Source organism: Channa argus, chromosome 19 (assembly GCF_033026475.1).
Source record: "Channa argus isolate prfri chromosome 19, Channa argus male v1.0, whole genome shotgun sequence".
Lineage (NCBI taxonomy): Eukaryota > Metazoa > Chordata > Actinopteri > Anabantiformes > Channidae > Channa > Channa argus.
The window spans coordinates 21965295-21987146 of NC_090215.1; the positions used below are offsets into that span (position 1 = coordinate 21965295).

Here is a 21852-nt window from a genome sequence, read left to right on the forward strand (position 1 = left end):
TACATTAGGGAAATAATCATCTGTAACATGTGATGACAGTCTCACTTTGTTTCGTCCTCAGAACAAATTCAATTTTCCCAACTCTAGTCACTGTTTTCTAGATTCTAGTTCCTTGGTTTCCTGGTGGACTGCTGCGTGTTGGTGGAGTGTTATGTGGGTGGACAGGAGTGGCGGTACCTGTGTTGGTGAACAGCCGAAAGCAGTGAAAAGACGTGTTGCTGACACTTCTTTAGAGACAGCAGAACTTCAGCTTCCACCTTCTTCCAGCACACCTGAAATATTTGATTTTGTCAATAACTTCATTTTTCAATAATCAAACACTGTAATCATGTTGTTACTAACTGTAAAGTGTTGTTCGAGTTCTTCTTTGAAGTTTTTGAAGGCAGCCGTGATGCCTAAAGTCAGGTCGCACTGTGGCTCAGCCTCCTGATTGTTCACAGGCCCCTCCCTCTCCACACATGGTACTTTGAATACCTCCTCCTCCTCTGTCTGTGGCCCCACCCCCTCCTGCAGGTGCTCTGATACCATGTAGGCAGAAGATTAAACATTATGGACAACAGAACATTGAGCTAAATTTGAACTGGGTAAAAAAAGAAAAAAAACAAAAACCAAACACGGTCTGTGCTGAAGAAAACTCCTAACCAGCAGGCATAGGCTCCGCCTTCCTCTTTTGGGCTGTTGTGCCCCCTTTGTGGTCCGACAGGTAACCTTTATATGGACAAATCAGATAAAACAATAGCTTTACACAAAACCTGCAATAAACTGACATTAGGTGCAGTGTTTCAATTTTAAGTAAAAACAGTGACAATCATCCTTTAGAAGCATTATGACATTTAGGTTTTCTCATTCCTGTTTTATTTGGTTTTGACCAAATTTAACTTTAGTGGCTGTTTATCCATGAACTTATGAATTAAACTTAAAAACTGATGAATAACTGCGTAGGACTGTTTTTTTAAAGCATAGAAAGAACAAACCAGTGCATCCTCTTGCAGAAAGAATTCCTCACCGTGCTTTCAGTGTGAGAGTTTACTAAGAAAATAAAAAACAAACCTGAATCCTGAGCTGATCTCTTTCTGATCCAGCTGGAAACTTCCTGAAGGAACAAACAGGAAACTGGTGAGAAACAGGAAACAGCAGGTTTTGTAACAAATTAATGGAAGAAGAGTACCTGTTTTAAAGGTGAGCTGCTTCCTCCAAACTCTGTTTGTTGCTGACAGTTTTGTAGCTCCATCCCCACACAAACACCTGACAAGTGAATACGTTAAAAGGTAAAGAGAAAAGTAGAGATGGAGCTCGAACCCAATGGTCAATTTAAACAAACTAGAGCTGAAGTGAACTTTTTTCCACATTCACCACTTCTGTTTCTATTGTTACCATCTCCACAATCACTAGGGGGATCAGATACAATCATATTAAAAAATCCATCCAAACATATTTTATACACATCAAAATGAATCCATCAAACTTTCAGAAAGACAGTCAACAAATGGAGAATTTGATTCCACGTGGTTTTAACCTGAAACCCATACACAAGTGGCACTGGTTCAGATGATAGAGCAGGTTCTCCACTAAGTGGTGACATGAATCATCACAGCACACCTGACCTGAGCGGTATGAGGGACTGGACGTTTGGATCTGGTCAAACAGGAACTCTGCTTGGCTTCTTCTTGCAGCCTGAGCAAACATACACAGCTGAAAATCCCATTTATTATACTGTGTACTATCGGTTATTGTCCAGCAGGTTTGTACCTTTGGTGCAGAGGAGTCATCCTCGCTGCTCGGAGAGGACAGTGGCAATACTACAGACAGATGACAATGTGGTGCTCATGCTTTTAAATGTATTCTGAGAACACCAGGTTTTATTCAGTAAACCATGGCCAGCAGTTTCTTTTAATCACCTCCTGATGTCCACATATTTGCAACTAGTTTCAGACTCACTTTTCAGCTGACTCTTGCTCTGTTGTTTCTTCCTGCTGTAGCATCGACTGCGTTTATCAGAGGAGGGGGGAAGCTGGACCATACCACCTGGGTCTTTAACACAGGGGGAGCTCTTTACTCTCTGCACATAACAGGAAACAGGCATGTAAGCAAACAGACAGGTGCTCAGACAGACAGACAGGTGAGCACACAGGTACCATGAAGACTCTCCTTGCTGCCTCCTCCACATCCCTCTGATGTTCCGAGCTGAAACACAGCTCCACTCTCTGACTTCTGATATTATGATGCATGATGGGACTGTTCAGCCAAACACTGAGGACCAACTCCGCCCCAGTGCTTGCTGGTAAAACACAACGTAATCATTGGTTTAAAAAAACAAAACAAAAAAAACACTAGTCACACCTGGACAGGTGTGACTAAGGAAAAACTGACCATCTACTGACCATCATCTTTGACCTGTAGACTGTAGTGATCCACTTCCTCCCTGAGCAGGTGTACAGACCCCCACAGGAAACCCTGAAACATACAGTATACGAAACCAACAATCATACAAGCAGATACATGAACAAATCGGCATGGTACTTTTGTAATGTTCCATTTCAAAATATAGAGCTCACTTTACTTAAAATGATCACATAGTGTGAACCACCTGTGGCTCATCGATGAAGAAGCTCACACATCCTGAGCCCAAATTAAAGTCGATCCAGAACTCATCGAGCTTGTCATCTTTGGGTCGGAACAGCTGCAGAAAAAAAACAATGATGTGAACATGTCTGAGCTGAAAACCTTTTATTAAAAAGGTTTTTACCTGAGTGGAGTCCAGAAAGGCTCTGAAACAAGGGAAGGTGTAAACCCTGACAGACACAGCAAAGGGAAAATTAACCTCAGTTAAGACTCCTTAAGGGTCTTTAAAACCACATTGACATTTATTACCTTCTCTGGTCACCATGGTAGCAGTTAATGAAGTTCAGGAATCGTCTGCAATCCTGAAGGAAGGAAGGACAAAAGAGAGAGAAAGAAGAGAGAAATGAAAGCAAGAGAGAATGAAAGAAAGAAAAAAGAAAGAAAGAAAGAGACAAAGAGAAAGGAAGAAAATTGAGTATTGTTTGAATTTCCAATTCTACTTATCAATTCCCTAGTTTGATTTCATGAAGAAATATTCTCACATTGTACATAATTTAATGTTTAGTTAATAAAAATATCTATTTTTAAAATTCCTGTTTCTCATTCTGGTCTGGATATTTTCATTTCAACCCCCTGCACCCACACCAGGTGGCAGCAGCAGCCATAACAGAGATCCAAACAGGGGAGCACAGGGACTCACCACCTCAAAGTCCCCGTCTCTAATGTCACAGAAGGCTTTGCTGATGTCAAGGCTGGGGAACCATTGACTGGCTCTATTCTCTCGGTCCTTCCTGGGAGTCAGACGACACAGAGCCTCTGATAGGCTGACCTGCAGTTCGTAATCTCAAGCAACAACAACAACAGTCAGAGCTACAAACACAGATCCCTCAATTTCTTCAGGAAAACGTATAATGATTCAGTCTCTCAAATCAGGAGCTGATGGGGAATCCAGCTGCTGTTACTGCAACAGCTGAAGTAAATTGAATCAGCAAATGGACCAAATCAGTCTTTTTCCACTTTATGGAAACTGCAGTAAATCCTAGATCATCCAAGACATAAAACATACTGACTCATGAAGAATACATAAAAACCCACCTCCGACAGTCACAACTGCTGCTGCCACCTGGGATCTGTGGGACCAGTAGAAATGGACATGTTAGACTGGTTTAATCAAGTTTGTAAAGTTTAACAATTAAAACTTATGCTATACTGTGAAGAATCACAGCGTACACTTTATTTGGGCATATTACAGTGTATAGTATGTGTATGTTGCAGTATTCAGGTATAATACACTAAGTATTACAGTATTTGGGTCAGGTTCTGGTCATTCTGGATCAATCTTCGCTGATCCCGACTCAGAGACTCCAGGAGGCTGTTAAAGGTTCTAATGGCCTGAAAGAAAAACAGCAGAAACACTATTGATACCAGAACCTACAGAAAGACCACTGAAGACCAACAGAGACCAACACAGAGCATTGTGGACCATTACAGATCAATACAGACTAGTAGAGAATGATACTGACTATTAGAGACCAGAACAGACTATTAGAAATTAATAGAGAGCCATACAAACCATGGTCAACCATCAAACCATTTTGGAGGTTTCTATTGTTACCTCCAGTCTTAGTGGAAAGTGGATTTCTGTTTGGAGAGCAACCTGAGCCAACTGAAGGAGGACCACAGACAGCTGACTGACTGAGACATACAAATAGAGAGACATATGGGTAAAGGCAAACTAAGAGACACATTACATATTCAGTCTTTATATGACAATAGCTCACTGAAGGTAAAAAACTAAACAAACCTGTGAGAGAAGCTTGACCCAGCAGCTGGAGAGAGACAGTGGAGACAGATAGATGAGAGTTTCACTTATTCAATCAAAACTTTAATTTGTACATATGTCTACAACTGGTTGAAGAAAAACCTAATGCGGGCACGGGACTGCTCAATTTCATCAGGTCTCTGTAACATGCTGGTCATGGTCTTTCTGTAATTCTCCTGTCCAAGAGATCTTTGTGTCAACTGGTCTCCGCTTGAACTCAGACTTGGGGGGGGTTAATGGGACGTGGAGAGTCTTCTCATCTCAAAGATTTGGGACCTGTTTTTACTTACGGCGCCTGGTCTCAGCCACAATCTGGTTCCTTTCTAACTACATGGGTTAGTATGAGGCACAGACTTGAACTAATAAGTCTCCTCCGATGATCAGGGTCATAAAAAGATTCAGTATTTCAGTGATGCATTTCTCCTAATACAGAATATTCATGTCCAGTCTAAAGTAAACTATATAGGTCATCTGTCCACATCTGGTCTTTAAAATCCAGATTCAAACTTATCACATCTCAGAACTCAATGTCAGGTCTATGGTCTTAGTCTTGGAGGTATCCAGACCTTCAATTACGATTATGGTTTCAAACGGCTTAAAAATAATCGAGAAAAACAACTGTTATCGTGGCGTCTGATGCGCTTGTTTTTTGTTGTGTTAAAATCCAGTGCACTCCTGTCCTTTACAGCCGTTAACTTTCACCGCCTACTAAAAACTTAATCTACCGCTCAGCCAGTCCATGCCATGTTAAGTTCAACTACTAGCTAAGCCTGTTAATATCCTGTCACATAGTCATTGGATCTGCAGTTTTTCACCATCGAAGAAGGGCTAAAAAGAGTGACAGAGATTCTTTAGCTCATTGACTCCAGTCTGGGTTTGGAACCAAATAGGCTTGTATCCAGACCTTAGAGTGTTCCCAAGATCCCAAGGGTCAAGCGTGGCCTGAAATAACTGGTTGTCTTAAGGTTAGTTCAGATTACGGTGAAGGGAAACTTATGTCCATGGGAAAACAGAATCTACTCCAGAGTCTTGGTATCCAAAGCTAAAAATAAGTCATAGCTCAGCAAGTGAGAGAAACAAGTGCCTTTTCAAAATAAAATGAACACAAAGATAAGTGGACGCAGTAATTCATTCACCCTGCAGTAATCAGTAAAAATGCTCTGCTATGGTTATACAAGTTAAATTAGGTCAAATGTCTGCACCTGAAAGTGTGACATGTGATTATAATTTTGGCCTTACTACATCAGGTCCCCATGCACCACCATCACCACTTTCCGGTCAGGTTCAGTCCTGTATCTTTAACTTACCCGGAAGGGCTGGATGGTGCATCCTGATTGGCTTAGACAGTTGTATGGTGTCAGGAAGACACTTAATTAGAACAACAGCTGCAGACTTCATGTCCCAGCATGCTTCTCACCAGGAAGTAGTCGTAGAACTCTTCAGCCAGGCTTAGCAAGGGGGCAGAGCTTCTGTACAGGTCAGAGGTTAGCGAGTCACGGATGGCTTCAAACCACAGCAACACCTAAACAGAGCAACTAACTCATTATGGATTACTTTACAGAGTAACTGATCATGCATGTTAAAAAAAACCACTGTCCTAGGTAAGAGATTACTTTGGCAACCAGTCCATGGTCTATAAGGGTCTGCAGGTCGCCTTTATCTTCTGAGAGAATATTTAAAGACTTCAACACAACCAGGATCTTGCTGAAACCAGATCCACAAAGTTCCTGTAGACAGAGAGACCAAAACAAACCAGTCCACAAACAGCCCCCTCCAAAAGAACTGTTGGGGACTGTAAAGAGATAAATAAACCAGATCAGCATAGATCCTGCCGAGCCCTTTTACCTTGGTAACCAGCTGGTCCAGTCTGTTGAGGGTGATGCTAGTGAGTCCTTCATAGTGAAGCACAGATACCAGCTGAGATGAGTCTCCACGGAGCAGACACTCATCCATCTTCACTGCAAACTGATAGAAACAAACTATACATAACCAAACTCCATTTAATTTAAAAGTCTGTCTGTGGCAACTGAAGCATCACAAGATTTCAACATTGACAGGAGGAAAAATCTAAGTCTCTTAAACATAATTTATATTTTCAGAAAGATCTTTTGTATTTTTAAACAATTAAGGAGCTTACATAAAATTAGTATTAACTCACAATTTTAAATTGATGAAACTTTTAAAATAATTATATAGAATTAAAGAAAGTTATCAGATTATGTAAAATAACCAAATAAAACAGAACAAAATGTATAATGTTTTCCATTTTGGGTCCCAAAACTGCACTTGTTCTTTTAATCTGAGTGATTTCTAATCTTGATTTCACAGTTTTTCCTCCCCCGTCATTTGAGCAAACAGAGCACACTCGAGTTGATTTCAATGCAGAGGAGTTCAAGACCGTTTAATTTGGTGGCTCAATTCCTGCAGAGGGACAGCGTGGGGCGCTGTGGTCTGTTGCTTCCGACAGCGGGGAACGAAATAACAGAAACACCTGTAGACAAAAAACAAAACAAACAAACAAACCTGTTCACCACTCAGAATTCGACCAGTTTAGAGTAATTCAGAGAATATTCAACGTTTCCGTAAGCTTTACACTGAACTGATCAATTATCTGATCAACAACTTTACGTCCGTCAAGCTTCAGTACCTGATTTAGTCCTCCAGAAACCGAGTCACCCCTTTGTTGGTGTCCGATACAAGCTTTAAAGCAGATTAACTTTAATAGAACAGGTAAACGGGGCATAAATCAGTCCAGTTTTTTTTTTTACCATCGTGTCTTCTCCCGTGCCGCGTGTCGAGAGCGCGCACAGCTGCCGCCAATTAAATCATCAGGAGTCGGGACCAGGCAGCAGCGGCGGCAAAGGGAAAACATAGTTCCTACAGCGGCGGATGGATCTGCAGTTAAATTTGTGTACCAGAGTCTAAGAAATAAAACAACTTCCTTCAAGAATCAGCAAAAAAGTGATAAATCATCAGAGAGTTCCAGACTGAAATGTTTTTATTTCTTCTTCTCTGCTCAAATCAGTCTGTTTGAAATTCAAGTAAAATAATAACCTTAATGACCGATATTATATGTTTTATATATATGTCATTGTGGGTGATGATTTAGATCATTTACTGATAAATGAATGAACCATCTTTATTGTGACTAATTTAGCCTTAGCCTCCACCCAAACTGTGCACTTTTATAACAATTTAGAAACTTTAAATTTTCTGTCTAAAAACTGAGCAAATATGAAGGAGATTTGGTGTAAAGCAGCAGATTAACAGTGATTATGTAGGTGCAGGGTGTGTTGTTTCACATGTATGTAGTCCATTAATGTGTTTCTGATGTTTCTGCAGTTTCCTTCTTGTTTTAGGTTTTAATGCTGCTGATTCACTAACACGCACACACTTAGGTGTGTGTCTGTGTGTGTGTTGTGTAAACACTACAGTGTTTCTCCCAAAACAAACAAACTCATTAGTCATCAATTAGAGGACGAGAGGACTGAGGTCTACCTGCACTGCTCACCTGTCTTACCTGTCTTTGTGTCTACCTGTCTATCCACTTTTCTACCCTATCCAGGGTCATAGAGTCCTGGTGGTCATCCACAATGACAAACGTTCAGACTCACAGAATAAATGTGATTCTCATAAATTTGTTAGGATGTGTGTTATTCTACTGGGGCCTAGACCTTAAAATTCTCACACATAGATAGTTCCTTCCTTCCTTCCTTCCTCCCTTAACCCCCGTCCCCACCTCCCCCCTCCCCCCTCAACCCCGAGGCTCGTGACTGTCTCACCTGTGCAATCACTTCTTACCTGAGACTCCCCGGAGCTGCACGCGCCGTCTGGGCGGGACATTTACTGTTTTATCATTAGGAAATAAAAACTCTAAAAGTCTGAGGTGAAAACTTTACTGATGGTTTTCTGGACTCTAGTTCGCTTCTAATCCAATTTGCCAATTTTTCTTTCTGGATCTGGATTTTAAAAACGGACCGTAAAAGATTCGGTTAGCAGTTAGGACCAAGACCAGGACCGGTACCAGCACCAGAATCAGGAATAGGTGCAGGGCATGTCCCGGGGGGAAGAGCGTGACGAGGCGGACTGTGTGTGTTCGGTCGGGATGAAGTTAACATGGGACATCAACGACCCTAAACTGCCGCAGGTAACAATTCGTGATCCATCAGTAACCGATCAATAACCGATCGATGGGCTCTTCCAGGGACGCTGGAGGTGTGATGATAAGTGACTCTAGAGTACGAACGACAGCAGGCTCTCCTTCAGCGCTGTCACGGGTTAAAACCTTAAAGTCTTATTTTAGCTTTTTACTGTTGCCGTATCTCGGATCTTGTTTTTTTTTTTTTTTTTTTTTTTTTTTAGATCAAATTAAATAAAATGAATTTGGAGTCTGAAACATTTAACAAACGCGGCAGAGAAGATTTGGTTTCTGACAGAGAAAAAGTATTTATAAATAGTTTATTATATATTTGTTTTAGGCCAAACGTTAAATTCAATTAATTTATTAAATTTATTTTTTCAAATGATTTAAATAAATAAACAGAGCAAATAATAGAGAAAATTAATACATTTTATTTTCAGAAATTCACTTCACTTTTTCTGGTTTCGTGGCTTCAAACGTCAATCGGTGGGGGATGAAAAAAGACAAGTCAACCTAATTTGTAGAATAAATGTCCTAAGTTTAGAAAATGTTCTTTATTTCAAATCCACTTTTTCGGTGGTGTCACCTGCTCTCCGCCCTCTCTCTCAATCCTTGTCTGAACGCACTGAAGGAAAAGAAAGATATTTCCACTGAGTGGGAAGTGTTGGATCATCTGACTGAGTCTTATTTGTTCCTGGATAGCACTCACAACAGGCCCGTTTCTGCGTCAGAAACCTGAGCGCCCTCAAAACAGCAAAATCTCAAATTTGGGGGGTCTCAAAACTGCGAAATAAACAAATGAGCAAAAAAGTTTATTAGGCGACAAAAGAAATTTATAAACTCACCAGTTCACACTTTAAAACTTTATCTGCTCTCCAAGTATTTCTGTTTGCAAAACTGTTTAGTTCGCGTGAGCCCTTTTTTATTTTTTATTTTATTTTTAACAAATGTCAAATCAAATACTGATTAAAAACATTATGTTCTCACACCATTATTATTTTGTATTAATATTTATTGATTTAATTTAGCATTTTTTTCTACTAATGCAAGTTAAAGATAATATTAGTCTAAAGCTGATTCTGGCTTTTTATAACTGAGTACTTATTGATGACTAAACACATGTTCTCACTACATTCATAAAATCACCTGTTCATTTTTTACAAACTTAATAATGAGGTTTTACGTTTGTATGCACATCTTTTCACTGATTTCAGCAGACACAAACACACAAACATCCAGCTCCAATCAGACTTGCTGACACATAAAAACTGAATTTAGTTGAAAACATTTGACTTAGTCTTGAATTGAATAAAAAGGACTAAATGTTTTTAAAGGTTTTTGTGTTGTTTCGGTAGGTTTTGGGGGTTATTTAAAGGTTGTCTGAAGGTTAAGTGAAGGTTGTGTGACTGCTGTGTGACTCGCGCTGATTCAGCTCTTCGATCTGTTGTTACACCAACAGTAAAAACTGGTTTCTATTTTTTTTCAGTGAAACCAAAACAGCAAATGGAGCTGATCGCTCGCTCCGATCAATATCTCTGATTGATCGTTAAATACAGTAAATAAATCAGCAACAAACTATTACAGTAAAAAAAATCAGAATTAAATCTCTAAAATAAACAGTTCGGTTGAATGTGCAGTTCCACAGTTTGATCAGTGAGCTTTATGTGCTCTAAAGTCACGACTGAAGAGAGAAGTATTAGAAAAAAAACCTCCAATATTATTTTTTAAATGTGACATTTTATGATTTCTTTTGAAACCTCAAAGAAAATCCTAACTTTCATGGGAATGTCCACTGGTCAAACTGTAAAACTGACGTTTGTAACTGCATCAACATTAAACTTTTATTTTAATATACATTATTTACACATTTATATGTACTTTTTAAGAACTGAGTCAGTGCAGCGGGCAACTTATACAAATATCAGATTTTTGTTGAACTCTGTTTGTATGTTTAGACCAAACATTTAACTCATGTGTAAATTGTTCAGTTTAGGTTTGAGCTGTTTGTGTGACAGATGCTTTACATATCAGCTTGATAAATGTAAACATGATAACAAAAAATTCATACAAGATGCAGAAAATCAAAGCAAACTCAATAAATTAATAAGATGTGATATTGGTTGTTTTTGTTTGGTTGGTATTTTGTTTGTTTTTTGTTTGGTTGGTATGAGCTCTAGTTCTGGCTTTGAGTGACATCTGTTTTACATGGACTACAAACAATTTCTGTTTACTCCAGTGTAAAAAGTGATGCTAAACTAAATAGTAGCTTTAATATAAAAATATTTTACAAACATCAATGTTTAGAAACACAAAGTTGACCTGAGAAATTATAACCACCAATCAAACTGTTCAGGAAAATACAAAAGTCACTTTCTAAATTATTTTAATTAATTTGTGTTTTGTCTTCAGAAAATTATTTTTTGTCTCTTGATGATGACTATGATGATAATAAGCTCAAAGTTTCTAAACAATATGTTTATCAAAACAACAATTAGAGAAGAAGAATTGTGAGTCAGTTGATGTGTCATCAGATCATTGTAAGAAATTTTATATTTCTTCATTTTCTTCAGTGCTACAATCACAGTTAAAGCACCTGTTCAGAAGGAAATTCGTACAGATAAACTAAATTTGACACAATAGAAAACTGTAAAGGTAATTTTTAACTCAATAATTATTAAATCTTTGTCTTTCTCTCTGAATAAAATCATTAATAATATAAATAAAAATAGAAACAAATAAAAACAAACTCTTCAGTAGATAAACTATTATCTAATGTCTGGTGTCCGGATTTTTGCTATTCTTTCTGTTCTAACATTTTTAGTAAAAAAAAATGCAAAAAAAAAACTTTTATTGATTAAAAAAAGGGACACTTTTTTCAAAAGTCAAAAGTTAGTAAATGAAAAAGTAAATGAAATAAATACATCTGATGTTAACTTCGGTGTATGAGTCCCCTGGGCGCTTTGTTTTTGGGCAGTAATGGCTCAGATCGGACCACAAGTTCAAAGATCTTTAAAATGTGAAGTTTTGGACATTTTAACATTTAAAGATCCATTAGAACCTGGTCAGTTCTTATTTTTCTGCAGCTCAGTTTGTTTTTAGTTTATTGACTTCCAAGAGAATTTTCTCGAATCTTTGGCTTTATCAACTAGTTAAAAGTAACTAATTAATATGTGTGTTTGTGTGTAGGACCTGAAGCAGTTTGATGTGTTCCAGGAGTGGACCGATGGTTATGTTCGCTACATCTACAGTGGTGAGAAACAAAGTCATTAACTGAAGCACTGGCTTTCTGCAGTTTTACTTTACTTGAAAACATTTTTGTTTTAACAGTAAGACTATTAAACAATATAACTGGCTCATATTTATTAAAAGCCTGAATCTATTATTTCACATTTTCTCCCAGTCGTGTTTAAAAAACAAAAACAAAGAGTGTGCATCACTGAGCAGTCTGTTGGAAGCAGATCCAGGGGGTCCTTACAGAGACCATTCTGTGTTTCAGTCATGTTTTTTCTTCCTTTAAATAAACTGAGCATGGTGCTTTGGTTTACTTAAGAAGACCTGCAAAAACTCTGGAGACTGGGACCCTCAGAGATGTTCAGGTCCCTTATGTCCGACTGATTATTCTTATTTTTCAGCTGAAGACAAGAATGCTCAAAGACACCTGTCTGGCTGGGCAATGAGGAACACCAACAATCATAACTGTCAGATCCTGAAGAAGTCTTGTCTGGGTGTGGTGGTCTGTTCTCGAGGCTGCACATTGCCTGACGGGTCCAGGCTGCAGCTGCGCCCCGCCATCTGCGACAAGGCCCGGCAGAAACAGCAGAGTAAGTAAAACCAGACCCAGAACCTGTTCTGGTCTCCTCCAGCTGTGTTGATGTTTCCCTGACCAGACCCTGTGTGTTTCAGAGAAGCTGTGTCCGAGCTGTAACGCCACCCTGGAACTGATGCCGTGTCGCGGTCACAGCGGGTACCCCGTCACCAATTTCTGGAGAGTTGATGGAAAGGCCATCTTCTTCCAGGTCAGGATCTCTAGTCTTAAACAATCTGAGTTAAACAGAACTTAAACAGATCAAATCTTAAACTAAAGCAGATACTGAAACCACATCTGTCTAAACATGTCTTAACCATAATTGCATTTAAAATTTGTCATTTAGCAGATGCTTTTATCCAAAGTGACTTACAACTAATCAGCAGACACTAGGGACAACTTGGGGAATCAGTGTCTTGCCCAGAGACACTGAGCTGCAGCCACCCCACCAAATTCTGACTAAAGATGGGTTTGAACCAGATCTTGGCAGCCAAGCCAGTTTCTAAAAACCAAACCTTAAAACTAAGCCTTTATAGTCTGAATATGTTTAAAGTAGATTCTCAGATTCTGAACAGGTTTACACTAAATCTTTGCTGTAAAAGAACATGCGTAAACAGGTGTAAACAAGTCCTGTCAGTCCTGTTGGTCTTAAGAGCGCAACCCTTAACAGATCAACAAATCAGATCCTGGCAGAACATCATCAATACTATTCTAAACCAGGATCCAGACAGTTTGAACTGGTTTAAACAACATGGGTATGGTCAAGTCTGCTTGAATCCAAAAACTTGATGGACTAAATAGGTTTAAAACTTATTCTGAAAGTAGAAACAGATGTAAACATGGTCCTGATAGTCAGGTCTCCTAAGTTTGTGGTTAATATAATTATTGTAGCTGTTGTCTTGGTCTTCCAGTCTAAAGGGGTTCATGATCATCCCAGACCAGAATCCAAGTCTGAAACAGAAGCCAGGAGAAGCTCAGTAAAGAGACGAGTGAGTTCGCCCCCGTTCACGCCCAAAAGACGACTCATAGAAACACAGGTGACAAGCATGAACACAAGGTTCCTATAGTTTTTTAATTTAACTGTTGTTTACTAATGTTTGTGGTTTTTTTCAGGCCCTGGGTCCGGCTCTGCTCTCCTGTGTTGAACCAGCAGATAGAATCTCCTTCATCGATCCAAACTTCTCACAACATTACCCAGCATTCCAGAGCCCAGAGCCCTACTACAACCCCCACAATACACTTGGAGAGGGCCCACCCACGCTGCAGAAACCATCTAATTCCAGACTTTATATGGGTCGCCCTAGTTATGAGTTCCAGGGATACCTGACCTCACCTTCATATCCCGTCACATCTGACCTCTGTGATCCCAGGTTGGTTTCACACACCCAAAATACAATCCTGACAAAGTAAACAGGGTAAAACCTTTTTTCTGTCTAAATCTATATGTTAGCAGTTTAAACACAACTAACCACATCCTGGCTTGTGTGCAGGGTTGCCCCGGTGCTGGGTTCCTCCACCACCTCTTCTTCATCATCAGCTCCTCTGTCCTCTCCCTCTTCTTCCTTTGACCCCCAGTCCAAACCACCTCCAAGCTGGAAGGAACTGCTGAAGACCTCTGCCCCCTATGGAGACAACCACCATTACTACAGCACAGAGTACCCATGCCGTTACCCCAGCAACAGCCCGGTCTCTCCTGCAGCTTTGCAGACCATCATCACCACTACAACCAAGGCGAGTACAGGCGATCGAGAGGAACCAACTGTATACCTCAGATATGAAGGCCAATGGTACGGGAGCAGTAGGGCTGGGCGATAAAAGAAAATTTATTTTTTTCAATGTTTCTTAGGATTCACAATTTTAATCCCTTTTTTTCTCCGTACAAAAATGAAAAACCCAAATTCCACTACCTGGCTGTGTGGCTATATGTGTGACAATAAATAAATAAATTGATTTTATTTATTTTACTACATTTACTGTATTCTGTTTTCCAGGGCTAAGGACAAATGTGTAATAAATAAATAATAATAAATAATGAAAAATATCAGTAGAAAAGCTCTTGTTACATATTGTAAAAATTGTAACAAACCACAATGGGTGCAGCTTTGCAGCAATAAAAGTAAAGTATCACTGCGGTAAAATAACTACATTTATTTCGTTTTATTTTGGTGTCTTCACCTGCCCTGGCCACCATGACTACAGCTTGTTGACCACCAAGGACAACACACATGCTGGCATCTCCAGGGAAACGGTGGCAGCTGACAGAGAACTAGAAGTGACATCAGAGAAAGTAATAACCTTAATTTTTCAAATTAGGCATTTTTTACATAGTTAAACAGCCAACATTTAAATGAATTTAATATTTTCAAATATATCGCCCAGTCCTAGGGAGCAGTGTCCCCATAAGTCTGTCACAGGTTTAGTGTCTGTGTGGAAATTTAGGGTCAAAACCATCCCAGGATCTAGGAGTCTTCATTTTGAGTTCAGGGGCTGATGTGTCTCAATTTTTAATTGTCTTGACAATTGGGAAAAGGTAAGATCCTAAAACCTGATGCACAGAAGATGCTGTGGGGAATTGTCCTCTCATGAGCTTGTCCCAGAGATGCAGTTGGAGTGTTTGTAACTGTCTGGCCTGTTTTTATAATAAACCTGATTCTGTCCTTCCTGTAGATTGAGTTTGTGGTTTGCTGGACTTAAAATGTGGACAGTTGTAGACATTAGGTGAGACAGGGATTATACCTTACAGTCACAGTGATTCCTCCTTTGGTCATTCTCAGGTGTCCTATCAGCCATGTCCGAAGCCTGCGGCACTCCCCCCTTATCAGTCATGTACTAAACCTCCTGGTGGCCTCCAGTCCTACCAGCCCTGTGCTCCCTCCAAAACTACAGGCCTCCCTGGCTGCTCCTCTTTGTTAGAGGATGGTACCTCATCCTCTTACTCCACCGAGGTGAAAGTGATGGAGGAGTCCGGTGGAGTCATCAAGTCTCTGTCATTTCAGCCCGAGCCTTTGCAGACCAAGACAGAACGGGCCGATGGTTATGACTACCGTTATGCCTACCCCAACACGTACCGCTACGACGACTACTAATGCAGTACTGCCTCTACTCCTGTTACAAGTACAAGTATTGCCACTACTGCTCCTGCCAAACACATGCTGTACTGTCAAAAACTAATGAACACCTGCTGGTACTTTTGGAGAGTTCGGGACCTGACAGGATGTGCTCATCAGGACAAAACTCAAAGCAAATAAACCCTTGTTCCAGACACACTTCGCAGAAGAAGATTCTTAGCAACCCTTTCAGGACAAAAAAAGACTTTGTACACAACATGTCTCACAAAGATTGAAGAGTTGAAAAGGTTGAAAATAAACTTCTTAACACCAAGTTAGTTTTCTGGAGCTTTCAGCTACAGCTTTTGGCCTTCCTCAGCAAACAAAGGGGGCCAGTAACCATTTCCAGAAGCTATGTGCATTATGTCTTTTAGTGTTCCAAGGAGTGAGGTGTTCTGGGTAACCTTAACCCTGTCATAACTAAACCACCCCATCTGCAATTAAGCAGCTGCTGACAAAGATCATAAGATGTGGTTAAAAGCTCCAAAAACATGAAGTTGAATGTTTGCTGAACATTTTTGTCCTCAGTGTTTCAGTCTCTGTATTCAGAAATTATAATGAACCTGTGGGTTTGTAGTTTTGGGGTTATTTATTGAATCAGTCAGACCTGAAGTATGAACAAGAATAATTCATACTGAGCTGAACTTAACCAGACTGATGGTCCTGATCTAAACAACAAATTTATAAAACCATGATGCTGACTGAAGACATCTGTGGGACATTCCTGTCTCACTTTGAACAAACGTTTTCACAGACTCTGGTTTCGGGTTCATTCTGAGGAAACTGGTGTTTGAGGAAAATCTAAAACCACATAGTCCAGATCAACAAAAAGATACAAGAAGGACAACTTAAATTATGTCAATTTACAAACGGGAAGAATTTAAATTGTTGTAACAACCCTTTAAAAGTACATTCGGATCCTACTTTGAACATTACTGTTACATGCTGATAAAATATTGTTTTTTTAAATACTAATAAAAGATTGAGAAACATGAGTCGACTCTGAAGCGATTACAGAGATTGCAGGAGCAGCACATTTAAAACTACATGGGATGTCTGAATCCATTTACTGTTTTGTGTATAGACAGGGGTATAAGAAATAATAAGATTTTATCAGCAAAGGAGACCAGACGTGGTAAAAGTGAACAAAATAAACCATACAACTGCTGAACATGACCGATACCAAACATGTTGATTTAAACCGTCAGTGGGTGCAGTCGCAGTGTGGATGGTCTAAGTGGACTCTGGATTTAGGACCCTTATGGAGTAAGTGGTGAAATTTACATCATGCAGACCCCAGCAGATACAAGGATCAGAAAACCATGAACTGGGGTTGCATTAGGCTGCAAAATGTGGGGTATTATGTTTTTCACTAATAAACAACCTGCTGAGTAAGGAAAGCATCAAGAAACAAATCAATGATTCCACAGTTTTCCACATGACTCACAGTTTTGAAGTAAACTTTAGGCATAACTTTAAACTCAGGGACAATATCTGGTACTGGAGGATTTTACGGGTCCACTTGGTTCTAAAGAACTGAGACCTACTTAGTTTTTCAGCTGTCAGTCCCTGCGTCTAACGAAGTCCAATACCAGTGCGGTTCTGGACAGTCTTTTTAATTACAGTAAAAGTATTGCTCAAGTCTGAAGTATTTTGATTGGTTATACTGCTCATCAATGGGTCACATCTTTGTAGGGATTAGGAAAAACATCTCACAAGACACTGAATAGTCTGCAGTATTTTTTATTGGTACCCAAAGCACTGCTTCTTGTTCAGACATTCACACTCTGATGGAGCTGCTCGCATGCACTCATTATTAATTTTGGAGTTCAATGCCTTGCTCAAAGACAGTTCCACATGTGACAGTCACAATGAAAAACCACAAGAAAACCTTGAGGCGTTGTTCTGAATTGTCCCGAGGTTTTCCAGCATCTTTTTCAGGGCCCCGCACCACAGTGAGAACCCTGCAGCAGAGGATCAAAGAGCTGGTGTTTGGACTAGGGCTGGTCTTAAATGGTATGAGTAATAAATGTTGTTTTGACAGGAACGCGTCAGAACAGGAATCACTCTGCTGTCCTCACCGTGAACCTTTGAAACTAGAGAATGTCCTTCATCCTCCTGCTCGCTGTCACTAGCTTCCATTAAAATCACTTGCCTCACTTGTTTCCTCTCTATGGTTTACATTTACATCCATCAGTAGTTAATTATATTCAGTGTTCAGACAGAACCCACGACCCACAATGGAACACACATCGATATTCAGACCTTCATAGGAAATCTGATGGTTTTTATTTGATTCTCACTTAGCTGATGTGAACCAACAAAATAAAGGTCTGGTTTTTACGCTCAGAATATTAGAAGTAAAGGGATTTGTTCCAGAAAGGTTTGGGCATCAGTGCACAGGTAAGTGTCTATCAGCAGCTAAAAGTAGAGTTCAGCAACAGGTTTGGAGGTCCACATCCACTTGAAAGTAAAGGTCAAGGTCAGTTACCTGCTACAGGTGGACCATCATCATAGGTAGGACCAGGTTATTTTCAGGCTATAGCTAAGACTGACAGGTCACATCAGCAATGTTCTAGAGGTGAGAACAACAGCAAAGCCATCTAGTTTCAGATGGTACCAGAACCAGGTGACTATCAAATCTCTGGTAATAGTACCAGGTGAGTGTCCAGGATTGGGTGAGCCAAACTGAACAATGTAAAGTGAGACTTTGACTTCACCCTGATTATCAGTGTTCAGGTAAATCAAGTTTCTGCGCCTCCTGGCCCTGAAAAGAACGTTTGTGTTGAACAGTTCTGGCCAATCAGGTGAAGTTACACCATTTGTTTCCAGGCAGATCTCATAAATGAACTGTTTTAAAGGTGTTTCTGCAGATCAGATTCACAAATGTTGATGATGTGTTGAAGCTGGAGCAGCTCACAGCCTGTCAGCCAACGCCTCACCTGTTTCTCACCTTTAAACCAGGTGAGTAAAGTGCAGATAATCCGGAGCAGTGTAATTCTATCCTTTCACCAACAATCACCACATCCTGTCTTCTTATCGTCTAATCTTCTTCTTCTCTGCTGATCTTCATCGCTGTTCTTTCACACGCACATCATTTCATCCCTCAACCTCTTCATCTTCTCTGCTAAATAAATCATCCATCTGCTGACATGAGATACCTTTCCAAACAACCGCACACCTGCCCCCCCATCCATCCATCCGTTCCTTGGCTCTGATGTGGCTCTGCACTAATGGATGTTTTCAATTTGATGCTACGTGGTTTGGATTTACAACAGAGATGGACAGAGGCAAAGAATGAAAGCTAAGACATTAATGAGAAGGACAATACTGTACTACACATCAACCAGAAGATCAGTTGGAAAAATAAAGTGTCCTCAGTGACTCTTTGGAACCTCCAACACATGGAGGAACAATAGAGAGGTGTATAAAAACTACTCTACACTAACTCTGACTCTACACTTCAAAGTGGTATGCTGCACTGTGTCACCGTGGGCGACTGTGGCGCAGGAAGGTAAAGCGGTTGTCCACCAATCTCACAGTTGTTGGTTCAATCCCCGGCTCCTCTGGTCACATGTCGAAATGTCCTTGAGCACTGAACCCCAACTTAGTTGCTCCCGGTGAGTGTTGGCCAGCTGCATAGCAGCTCCCCCATCAGTGTATGAATGTGTGTGTGAGTGTGAGTGTGGGTGAATAAGAAGCAGTGTAAAGCGCTTTGAGTGACAATAGGTAGGAAAGCGCTATATAAGTGCAGACCACATACCATTTACTTGTATTGTACAATTAGTCCGTAAGTGGAGAAATTAATACAATAAATGTTCAATGTTCGTCACACAACAATCTCCAGAATAAAGTAACTGTTGGACGATCAGGTACAATTAAGATTAAGTCTCTACAAACATTCTTATTTTAATTTGATGCCAGAACAAGTTTTAAAAACCATTGAACACCTCTGAAAACCACTGTCTGTAGATACAGTTTGTCTCTGCAGCCACAAATGTTAAAATTCTACAATGCAATGAAACAACCAGATATATAAAAGATAAAGGAAACCCAAGCTCAAAATGGAATGATAGTATTTATATTTTATTTGAAAAGATAATATCTGAGTCCATCTGCTGTTCAGTTTGTGGATAAAAAAATGCGTTATTATGTTTTCTGAATGACAGGAAACTGAGCTTTGACCAGTGGGATAAAAACTGACAGAGTTGACTGTTTACACCCATACATTCACACTTCAAGTCACTACTAAAATACCTGTGAGAAACTCTGGGTAATGTGTACAGCGCTGTATGTGTTTGTGCTTATGTGTTTTTGTAAATGTGTTACAGCTGATGTGAATACTGTCATAATTCCAACATTACAGGACATGAAATTAAAACTAACTGCATTGTATTGTTTTTATGCATCGCTGAAGCAATTAGTCCATTATATGATTAATTAATGAACACAAAATGATTTAGCAAATATTTCTACAGTCTACTAATTGTCAAGGTTTACCTAAAAACCCAGACGATTCTCTAGTTTCACTTTCCTAAATATAAGGATTTTCTTGTAAATGTTTTGGGTTTTGTTTTGGTATTTTCTGAACATGTAACAAACTGTACATTTGCCTCATTGTGATAAAGAATGTTAATATTCTGACAGCGATGTCCAAATATTTCCACTGAAGTCTATGTATGGTTTAATATGTGGGTGTACAACAGAAGTGTCAACAGACATGTCAATGTTTGTGACTTGCACTTCCTGACGATTTCAACGTCTTTGACTTCTATTCAGGATAAACCTCTATAAGTCCACTTATAAATCAGACAAAAACAAGCTGTAGAACTAAGTTGAGTTTACAGTTAACAGATTTGATTGAATACCATGTTTCAATTCTCTATAACTTATTTGTAGGAAAATGTAAGGAATCCTTAAAACACATGAATTTGAAAAACTGTTACTACACAAATTGGTAACGAGAATATTACGTCAGTTAAATTACATTGCATTTAATCCTAATATATCTGTTACATTTTAATTATTATTACGAATTATTATATGTAACAGTCAAAAAGGAACTTTGACACACTGTATCTGGGATTCCCCACTTATTACTACTTTTCAGAGAAACTATTTTACACCAAAAAATCCCACGATCCCAGGCTGTGTATCTTGAATCTTTCCTCCTATAATCTTGTAATCTCAAAATATGAAAAAAAATTCATAAACCACTGTTGCCAACGTTGGAAGCTAAAGGAAGTATGGCTCTAATGTGGAAAAAACCCTCCTCATGTGGCGTTTTTCAGTGGCTGAAAGGTTTGAGTTTCCATTGTGCACTGGAAAAAATAAGTTATTTGACAAAAAACAAGCTTGTTATGTTTTGAAAAATATGGCACCTCTTTTATAATTTTCTAAACGATGATGGTATCGAGGTAATGTATAAACAGTTTTGTCTGATAAAAACAAAATAAATGGAAGTACTCTCTACAATGACCTAACAGGATGGGCTAAAAAGGTAAAACTAATATCAAAATGTGTCTGATGGCATTTTTATTTTATTATTTTTTCCTCCTTTTTTCAATTTTGTATATATATATATATATAATATTTTTAATTATTAAATATTTATTTATATATTCATCCATTTGTTTATGACCACTACTTTTATTATTATTGTATATTTTAATTTCTTGTGTGAGTCTGTGTTTTGGGTTGGGGAGAGTACGGGTTATTAGTTTATTTTGTTCGTTTATTTTGAAGGTTGTTTTATTAAATAGTGCTGCTATTCTGTTTGTAATTGGAATATTGCACAAATCTTCTTTTAAAGTAACAATAAAAACATATTTTTTCAAAAATTACACATTTTCTGAACAGGACCCCAGACTGACATGTTTGTGGTCATGTTGTGTTTTCACAATAAAAACACACTCTGTTCAAACAGAAACACAGGCCCCTGATTTCTGCCCGTCCAGACTAGTTTTACATTACACAGCACTCTGTAGCAGTGGGGCTGGAGTTAAGTGGAGGTGAAAAACCCTGTAACTTGTGGAAATTCACCATATTATAAGCTGAGGCAAAACTTTTACATTAGTGCAGTGAAGTGAAAGTGCATGATTTTAAATGTTGCTGTGACTAACCCTTTGGTCTGAAAGAAGCAGATCATGGATGGAGGATGGATGGCGAAGGGAAGATTGAAGGTAGAGGGAGGCCCCTATAAACAATCAGATGCTGCAGAGAGAAATCTGCAGAAAAAAATCAGTTTCAAAGCAAAAAAAAAATATGAAAGCAAACATGAAAGATGAAAACTGTCAATCTATCATCCCTTTCATACATGCACTGGAGTCCTGACATTATCCTGCTTTTGTCAAGATGTTGTGTATGTGAGAACATAGTTTTGTGGTTTTCGTCCTGTACGCACATGTAATGCACA

General features: G+C 39.2%; 2 protein-coding genes across 7 annotated transcripts; one reads left to right on the forward strand and one right to left on the reverse strand.

The window, feature by feature from the left end:
- Positions 1-491: 491 nt before the first annotated feature.
- LOC137104421 (synaptonemal complex protein 2-like) lies at positions 492-7277 on the reverse strand. Of its 5 annotated transcripts, XM_067485588.1 has the most exons (21): positions 7153-7276; positions 6230-6349; positions 5998-6111; positions 5802-5906; positions 4367-4391; positions 4178-4257; positions 3866-3954; positions 3658-3692; positions 3263-3405; positions 2872-2924; positions 2747-2792; positions 2588-2680; positions 2382-2454; positions 2136-2278; positions 1939-2059; positions 1750-1799; positions 1600-1674; positions 1169-1245; positions 1051-1093; positions 643-708; positions 492-518 (listed from the first exon to the last, which is right to left on the reverse strand). In XM_067485588.1, the coding sequence occupies exons 1-18, from the start codon at positions 7153-7155 to the stop codon at positions 1174-1176; spliced, it is 1440 nt and encodes a 479-aa protein (XP_067341689.1). In that variant the 5' UTR covers positions 7156-7276; the 3' UTR covers positions 492-518; positions 643-708; positions 1051-1093; positions 1169-1173. The 5 variants fall into 5 exon arrangements, with proteins under 5 accessions (XP_067341689.1, XP_067341688.1, XP_067341690.1 ...); XM_067485587.1 differs by having other exon boundaries at positions 1600-1799; positions 7153-7277; XM_067485589.1 differs by lacking the exon at positions 1600-1674.
- Positions 7278-8171: 894 nt separating this feature from the next.
- Positions 8172-16432, forward strand: gcm2 (glial cells missing transcription factor 2). Of its 2 annotated transcripts, XM_067486844.1 has the most exons (9): positions 8172-8531; positions 11712-11775; positions 12158-12346; positions 12429-12541; positions 13242-13367; positions 13444-13700; positions 13821-14117; positions 14530-14617; positions 15105-16432. In XM_067486844.1, exons 1-9 carry the CDS (start codon positions 8439-8441, stop codon positions 15414-15416), a joined length of 1539 nt encoding a protein of 512 aa, XP_067342945.1. In that variant the 5' UTR covers positions 8172-8438; the 3' UTR covers positions 15417-16432. The 2 variants fall into 2 exon arrangements, with proteins under 2 accessions (XP_067342945.1, XP_067342946.1); XM_067486845.1 differs by lacking the exon at positions 14530-14617 and having other exon boundaries at positions 8174-8531; positions 13821-14061.
- The last annotated feature ends 5420 nt before the right edge of the window (positions 16433-21852 follow it).